The sequence below is a fragment of the Pipra filicauda genome, unplaced genomic scaffold, assembly GCF_003945595.2.
Source record: "Pipra filicauda isolate LSUMZ 115617 unplaced genomic scaffold, ASM394559v2 scaffold91_size2508729_pilon, whole genome shotgun sequence".
Classification (NCBI taxonomy): domain Eukaryota; kingdom Metazoa; phylum Chordata; class Aves; order Passeriformes; family Pipridae; genus Pipra; species Pipra filicauda.
The window spans coordinates 921,433-930,565 of NW_024105109.1; the positions used below are offsets into that span (position 1 = coordinate 921,433).

The 9,133-nt window shown below is 36.2% G+C and overlaps 1 protein-coding gene across 1 annotated transcript in view; it reads left to right on the top strand.

Moving 5' to 3' along the window:
- The window catches only part of CMTM8 (CKLF like MARVEL transmembrane domain containing 8), a 35,688-nt gene extending 28,983 nt beyond the window's left edge, over positions 1-6,705 (top strand). The window contains exons 3-4 of the mRNA XM_027733408.2: positions 3,273-3,389; positions 6,164-6,705. Coding sequence (XP_027589209.1) covers positions 3,273-3,389; positions 6,164-6,247 — 201 coding nt within the window. The 3' untranslated portion in view covers positions 6,248-6,705. The remainder of the gene's footprint in view (positions 1-3,272; positions 3,390-6,163) is intronic.
- The last annotated feature ends 2,428 nt before the right edge of the window (positions 6,706-9,133 follow it).

Here is a 9,133-nt window from a genome sequence, read left to right on the forward strand (position 1 = left end):
TTGAACAAACCTGGCTAGCTCTAACTCTCAACAGTATATTTTTACATCATTTGCATAACAGGCTGATCTTCAGGATAATAGATCCTAAAAGCCATTGTCATCTCATCCAGCTGGCCATTTGTGCCCCATCCAAGAATTGCTATAAATCTTAGCTTTACATTTGTCAGATATAATGAGAGACTGTTCTTATTTATTTATTTAATTATTTGGTTGGTTGGTTGGTTTTTACTAGCTAGAGATTATTAACTACAATTCTGTTATTTTTATGATGAAATGTATTTGACTTCTGTGTTGCTAACAGCTTGTTATCAGCTATATTGTGTACATGAATAAAATTGAATACTAGAATACTCTCTTAGTATTCCCATTTGCTGCTGTAATAAATAGCCAGCTATAGCAATTACTAATAAGAACAACCAGGATTATGTTCAGATAGCTTTTCTGTTTTCAAGTTTCATGACCAGCAATTACCATTAAGGCTGTAACACTGCTATAGAAATGTTGGATTATTTCAATTACAGCAGTAATGTGTCTGGGTACATTTAAAGGTGGTGGTGGGGGGGGTTCCCCATTGCATTAGATGTAAGTAAAGTACATTCAAAGGGAAAACATCTTTGTATCCATTTGAATAAAGCTTTGGTCATTACCCCTCTTTCATCAGTTGAACCCTATTATTAGACAACTGCACATAAATGAGTTGACCCTGATCTATGTGGAAGACAAGCTGGAATATTTGATTTGTTTCTGCTTCATATCGAGTGTATTTCTTGCTCTGAGTTCCAAACATATCGTAAATAAGATCACATAATATGTGATACACACATAAAATGTAGGTCCAAAAGGTAGATTCCTTTTATATTAAAGGGTAAAATAAAGAGAAAATAAATACAAAATAAATAAAAGATGGCTTGCATTCCAACTTGTCTTGCCCTAAGGTATTAAAGGAGCTGTTGGGAACAGCCTTTGAGTTGGTCCTCTGTTGCTCCTGTCTGGCCAAGAGCAATGTTGAGTTTCTTTTCAGAGAGGTGTTGTTAATGTCTTCATTCAAAAGAGCATGACACACACCTTTTTGAGTGAGTTTACACCCACATTTGCCCTGTTCTCTGAAATATCCTGAATTTCAGTATCTGCTAGTTATTGCTGTGCCTCCTTAGGCGACCGTTAGCTCAAACTGTTCCTATTGTATGCAGTATCCAAAATTACATCTGGATTTCTCTGTCATAAATTCACTTTTTGCAGGTTAAGCACATTACCAAATTGCTTAAGATGCAGTTACTTTTACTGCAAATTAACTCAAAGGATGTACTTCAAAACTGACTCTCCTTAATAGTGCAAGTTCTTTGCTAAAACAATCAGTGGAAGCTTTTAAAATCTGGTAAATTTGAATTTAAGAAGCAGATGGTAATTTTGCATGAACCATTTGGTTTGAGTAATATATTGGCAGTAAAGACCCAATCAGCTTGCATTGCATTCCATCTTCCCCAACAGTGTTATTTCCCAGAGCAGCACTTCTCAGAAATTATGTTCTTTTTTCTTTTCTACATGACAAGATATTGCAGGGATTTGTAGCTTTCCAGGGTAATTGAGTCTTTTTGGAATGGGAAATCTGAAAATAACAACAACAAATACTCTAGGTAGTCAAATTTAGAGTTTCTAAATCAGTGCTTTACAGAAGTTCACCTGAATCTGCCAATTGCTGGCATCTTCTCCTAAAATTGACGGTTTGATATTTTATTGCTGTAATGCCCAGATAATACAAGAGGTGAGATCTGTGGATAGGGCTAATACCTTTTATTAGACATCTGATATAGGTGAGATAAACCCCACCCTTTTTTAAGTGTGTGAATCAAACCTCAGGTGCCAGGCCTTGGACTCCATCTGAGTGCTGAGGCACTGCCCACAGTTTCCTGCAGCAGGGTGTTTAAGGGGCTCTTTACCACTGTTCCTTCTCATCTTGAGCTGCAGCTCTTTTTTAGATTCTGCCAGAGCTGGTGACTAGTGAATTAAATAGTGAATAATTGGCATCCACTGGGTCACACCATGGCATTAGTAAGTTGAAGATACATCAGTATTGGAACATTTAGACAACTGGAGCAACAAGATTTAAGGGTTATACTTGTGTGACACTCTGGCGTGCAAACATGGGGCCAGAAGCTGAAGGGAGCTGATTGTGTACAAAATTAGGACTGGGTCTATATTGAGCTTCCAATTCTTGCAGTTGTAACTAGATGCAAAACCTATCACCGATATTTCACTTACACATGGCAACAGTGAAGTAAAAGTATATTTTATGGTCAAATTCATATGCCTTAGACAAAGTAGTAGGGTAGGGTTTGGGGGGATTTTTTTTTTTAATAAGAATGAGCTTCCTATAACCATGACCAAGTAGGGAGCAAGTAAAGGACAAAGTATTAAAATTATGTACTTTAAAAAAAACCCTCATACATTTTTCTCTTTCATCTTCTTAGACTTCTGTTCTCTCTTCCTTTCCTGTTCTTTCTCACATGTAAAAACCAGACAAACTTTTTGTTTGTTCTCTGAAGTGTTATGCAAGAAATGAATATAAGTACCCTGAGACATTAACTTTGCTCCTTGGAAGAGAAAACCCAACATCTGCCATGGAGGGGTCTCGATGACCCACGTAGTCTGTTCAGATTGTTCTCCTTGGTTTTACCTGTTTCTTTCTCGTCTCAAAAACAGGTAGAAGGGAAAGGTACTGAAAGATGGAAGAATACAACTAAGAAAAAAAAATTTCACCTTCTTTATCGCCTTCAGAAGTGGAGAAAACAAAGCTTTGGAAGCTTTATAAATAGTCTTCATATGCCACCACTTATTGACTCCTACAATGTATCTTTGTGTAGATTAAAAATGTAAATAAAGTGCAGTTTTATTTTGGTTTGGGGTTTTTGTTTGGTTGGCTTTTTTTTTTTTCATGTAATGTCATATTCTTACTGCCTAACCCTTAGTTTGTGATAGCCAAACTGTGTTCTTATTTTCACTTTTGGAAAATCACAGCACACCAGCTTTAAGACTTTTCTGGATTTAGTGCGATGGAGATAACAGTTTGTCCAAAGCGTGGTTTAATGTTTATGTATCTTCAAAGCAGCTAAATTTTAATCTTACAGATAGAAACTTGGAAGAAGGTAAAAATAGCTAAGAATCACTTTTCTAGTGTACATTGCATATGTTCAGTGTATTTCAGAGGAGAGATTTGTAATGCTGGAAAACAAATGCATGTGCATATTAATGACTTATGTTTGGTTTTCCAACAGGGTCTGTGTTTTAATGGAAGTGCCTTTGTTTTGTACCTCATTGCTGCCATTGTAGATGCATCTTCAGTTACCAAAGATCTGGACAGTCACAATTACAACAGCTGGGCAGCTTCTTCTGTGAGTTTGGTTTTTGTTTAAATCAATTCTGTGTCCAGTGAAGTTATATCAAATAAAGGCTCACCGAATGTGTGGGTTGAAGTTGCATGTGTTCTGGATTTTGAAAAGCTGCAGAGTGATGTAGAAGGTCACACACAAAACCTATATGTAGCTGTAATTTAGTTCATGGGTTTTGAAGGTGACTAGGATTTCCATCAGGAGATGATAGTCACATCAGAAAAGGTAGCAATGCTTTTAAGATCACACTGATTTTCCCCTCCCCACCCCCATTTATTACTAACTCTCTGGCAGAGGTTAGAGCTTGCACGTCAGAGTAGACAAAGTTTGTGTGAGCACCAACTCACCTCAATGCATTTGGACAACTTCAGAAGCAGTTTAAACTAACTCAGCTAACTTTGCATGCATGTGGGTAGATAAGATGCATTCAGCTTTCTGTGGGCTGAGCCATATTCACAGACCTTAGGGAAGGCCCTGAAGTGCTATTGCTGTTTCTGGAGTGATATTCCTGTTACAGCCTCAGCTTTTGATTAGTCTTTTGAGTTGCGTGGGCAATGCCTGAAAAGTCTGGTAATTTCCCAGTATTTTAAAGTGGATGCAAATCATTAATTAGTCTGACATTACTATATTACTACTGAGGTTTAGAAATCCAAAACAGTTAAAATGGATGAAAAATAACTTTAAAAAGCAACAACAACAACAACAAAAGAACAAAAAAAGAGCCTCGTCACTTCTGAGTAGGTGAATGCATTCACTAGCTAAGTTAAGGGAGTTGTAAAAGAACTTTCTGCATGTTGTGGTAACAGTAGTCAAATTCAATTGTGTACAGTAATTCTAAATTATGGCTACTTTGCTGACTGTTCATGCTTCTGTAGTTGTCCTCCAGACTATTCACAAATCCTGTCTGAAGATTATTGTATGTGGTCATGAACACAGGAACTTGAACACCTGCTCTGTTTTTGTCTTGGGAATTGGATGACTATGCCCCTGTCATTTCAGTGGTATTCAGGGTCTTCTCCCCGTGGCAGTTTGTAACTATTGATCTGTTACTCAGCCACTGCAGTTGACAGGAGCTTGCTTGCTGCTAGATAGGCTTCCATGCTGATTCAGGTTTTATGCAAAGTGCATGAATGCTCAGTGTCTCATGGGATGTTTGGATTCTCTTCTAATACCTTCTAATAATGTTTATCTAATGCAGTGTCTAAATAAACTATTAAATGTAGATTCTTCCTTTCCAAACCCATTAAGGGTTTAATGGATAAAGAATTTAGCAAATCATCTATCCCCAACAGTCATTCTTTTAGGAAGATTTTAGATGGAGCTTTTACTTAATAAGAAACAAAATAATTGGAAAAGAAGAATGCTACAGTTTTCTATTGTAATAAGATTTTACATCATCATTACCGTTTTTCGTGCCGCAGAGTAAATTTCCATTAGACAAGACTCACCAAGAGCCCTGTGTTGAAAGGTTTAGATTTACTGCCTGGATGCATGCTTAGTAGTGCCCTTCTCTTAGAGCTGCAGTGCCTACCCAGGCCAATGATGGCATATAAGCAAGGAAAAACTGTAGAATCATAAAATATTTTTAGTCTAGAAGGGACTTCTAGAGGTCATCTGCTCCAACTCTTTCCCCTCCTAAAGAAGGGCTAGCTCATATCAGGCTACCAGGGCCTTGTCCACTTGAGCTTTGAGTATTTCCAAGGATGGCTATTCCACAATGCCTCTGGGCCTCAGTTGCCATGCTTGATTATTCACACTGTGACTTTTATTTTTTTTCCTAATTTCTAATTTAACTTTCCCATCTTGTAACTTGCGTTTGTTCCTTCCTGTCCTGTCATTGCTCACCTCTTAGAATAGTGGTGTTAATCCTATTTGCAGTGACAGCTTTATTTGGTTCAGTTACCAGCACAAAACATTCTGGTATTATCATTAAGACCATACTGAACATTATCTATTTTGAACAACATGCAGTGATTAACAGGAACTTAAGCACTGGCGCTGAGTTGGACTTTATCAGTACAACTGAAATAGTTCACAGCTGCTCTTTGGTTCCTGTGTGTCTGTGCTGGAAAGGCTGCAGAAGCAACACCACTGATACTGTGTAGTTTTAATCTAGAAACATAAAATAAATCTAGCTGCTATAGAAGGCTTATTCTGTTACTAGTTTCTGACAAAGTAGTAATATGACAATGTGGTTGCTGTCACTGTTATTTGCACTGAGGAATACCTTTATTCATCACTGGAGGACCTCTGGAATTGGCAACCTAATCAGTAGTGCTCTTTGAGACCTCGGGACCTGAACTTGAATCCAAGTTTTCTCTGTAAACAAACCTATTTTGATGCACAATGTGCCATACTGAGGTACAGGTGGGCTGTAAGGAATTCCTGGAACATAGCAGCAGGACAGGAGTGTCAGCTTGAGCTTGCACTGTCCCATGAACTATCCCTCCGGTTTTAAAAGCAGCAAATATAGGAGTGGTGGCAGTCCAGTCTATAAGATCCATACTGAGGCAGTGTAATGTAGAGTTTATAAAAAAAGTTGAAATATGCCATGTTTTGTCTGCTTATAGGCCCATATTTCTATGCATAATATAAGCTTATTTACACAGTGTTGAGTGTGATGGCCACACAAGTACAAGGACATGAGCATGTGCCATTTTAGTCAGCCTGCTATTTTCCTCGTTCCAAATCCCATAACTAATTTTTTTTTCCTTAGAAATGACAGTGCTCTCAAATTTATTTTTTTTCCTGATATATTTTTCCTCCTTTCTCTACAGTTCTTTGCCTTCGTGGTTACCTCCTGCTATGCTGGAAATACGTATTTTAGCCTTATATCCTGGCGATCACGGACTTTGCAGTAAATATTTTGTTAAAATGAATTCTGTAATATAAAATATCTTGAGGATTATTCACTTTTGATAAAAGCTTGGAAGAGGGGTGAGGCATTTTTGAACATTTCTGTTAGAACTGACACACTACAAACTGAGATCAAATGATTATTTATAATAATGCCATCTTTAGAGACGTCTAATACTGACTTTTTACTGTATAATAAAATTTCATACTGCTTCTTTTAAAATTAACATGATATTTTTCTAGACATTGTAAGTTGTCACTACTAAACCTTTAATAAATCTTATTCAATGTGCCACATTTGTAAATGTAACTTTTTAAATGTTACAGGTATTCTTTTGATACTGAGTGATACAAATCAAAACTTAAGATTGATATTGTCTCATTATTATGTATAAAAAGTGTCATTGTGTAGAAAAAAAGCATTTGAAACTTTAAAAATAAATAAACAAAATGACCGAACTGTGCATGTTTTGTAAACTGGGAGTAGAAGGTTGCTTTTTTTAATTTCTTTTTCAGAGTATAATACATACTACTAAGAAATTCAGATGATCCTGTCAGTTTGCATATTCTAACAGCTTCTCACATTATGAGTTTGCTTTTGGAACCTGCTACTGTAGATCTGAAGCTCTTTGAATGTATATTGTGCCTGAAACACATTATCCTAACAGGTTTCTCAGATCCAACAGTCCCTTAGTGCTTAGTCCTTAAACAATTGGGAGTATCACAAATCACTGGCTAAAGGCAGTACTTTTTGTTTTTTCTCCTCAGATTAGGCCATTAATCTGTTGTAATTCAAATCTGGGCTTCTAAATCATATTAAATGATATAAAGGTTAAATCCATAGAAGAATTGTGAAGACACCACTGCTAGAAACAAAGAAATTCCTCCCTCCTTTCCTGTCTTCTGGCATCATCTGCAACTTGTTAGTTTAACAAATGAAGTTGAGGCTCACATTTAAATATCTTTGTATCAAGCAGGAGTATGACAGGAGATTATGGCTTTCCAAACAGATACCTTTGAAAATTACTTTCAAATACAAATTACCTAAGGATTTTTTTCCAGGAATTATGTGGAGAGTGTAAGGTTGTGGTTATTTTGTGATGCCATTTAAAGTTTTCCTAATTTGAAACTACTAGTGAATCTTTTATTCCTGGATTAAGAAGATTTGGGCTGTCTTCTAGTTTTCAAAAACTTACTTGGATGATTATATATGGTAGTAGAGAAACCTTACTGCCTAAAAAACCCTCTATTTCCCTTGTAACTAAATGGGGTGTGGTTACTTACATATGTGCCTTGCAGAGGAAGATTTATCAGCAGCCAGCTAATGCTGTTCTCGATCACATGGTTTTGTTGTTGATTGTCTGTTGGAGTCATAAGATTTCAGTGTAAGGGAAGCCAAAATATTATTTAAAAATCTATATTTGTCTGCAGATTGCATTTGGCCTGTGCAACATAGGTCAGGCTGTTTGCTGCTTGCTAAAATTATCCAGTTGTGAGAAGGAAGAATGGCTACCGACTATGCATTTTATCTACACAGATAAAATGTGTCATTAAAATCCCTTTTTTTTTTTTTTCCACTGCTGGAAAAAAAAAATCAGAAGCATTGAAATGATCTAAATATCAACTGATAAAATGTGACTAAAAATATAGCCAGAATTAAAATCTCATCAGTGATTTCTCCTCAGTAAAAAGGCTTTAGTAGTAATAGAAATACTTTCTTAAATGATATTTGATGTACTTGTTTTAAGTCCAAAGAATGTGACTATGTTTGCACAAGCATTTCATGATTTTGTGGTATCTGTAATATTCTGGTGTAAAGTTAGAACCCAGACATCATTTGTGGACAGAAGTAGCAAGAGGGTGTAGAGCTAAGAGGAAGTTCTATGTTTCATCCAGTTTATCTAAAACTGTCATGGAAATTGTGTGTTACATGTCAGAATAAACCCATTAGTGAAGGACAAAACCAGATAAGGAATGATTCTGGCAAAATACCTACCTGCTCTCGGAGTCTTCAGCACTGAACCTCAAGGGGAGATGTGCAGAATGACTTCCGAAGACAAATCTGTGATTCGAATCCTTAATTCTGAATTTTAAAAATACATACTAGACAAAAATTTGCTTTGTGCTTGGCCTTGCTTTTTTTCCCCCCCCAAACCATAACTTACCTACCTTCCTCTTTCCTTTTAGAAAGATAAGTGTCTTACTTCCCATGCTCTTTCTCATCTGTCTCATTTCTCATCTGTTGCTCAGATACCAACCTGTTTTTCAAGTGTTCTGAATATCTAGTTAAAATTGAAGGAATCTGTACAAACTGAGCATTCCTCCTGAAGTTTCCTCCTCCTATTTCAGGCCTGAAGAAAGGCCCAAAAGGTTATCTTCCAGCGCATTAGTCTTAAATATTGATTTTCAAACTATGACAATGCATTTGTATATTCTAATATTGATAAAGAAGACAAGCTAGCTGTGGTTTATCATATAACAATTAAAACAACACTTGTATCTACGAGCATAGGTTAGTACCCATAAGATTGAAAGAAACCTTAAAAGAACAACTGGTAAGTGATGAAGTCATTAGTGACATTCTTAATACAGATATTTAGAATAATAAACAAAATGCTAATCAACGTGCAAAATGAAGGTATTTAATATTATAAATAACTTCTTTCAGAGAGTCTCTCTGAAAACTCTAAGTCACCTACATATATAAGGATGCTCGATGTCAACTTTTGGCCATTATTTTTCATTTATTAAGGAGTTGTCAGTATCTTTTTCATTATCATACATAACACACTTAACAGTACAAAGTAAATAGCATGAGAACTATAATAAAAACTTCAAATGTAATAGTGTTGTAGATTGACGTTGTCCCAGTGATTCACAGAAGATGCCTA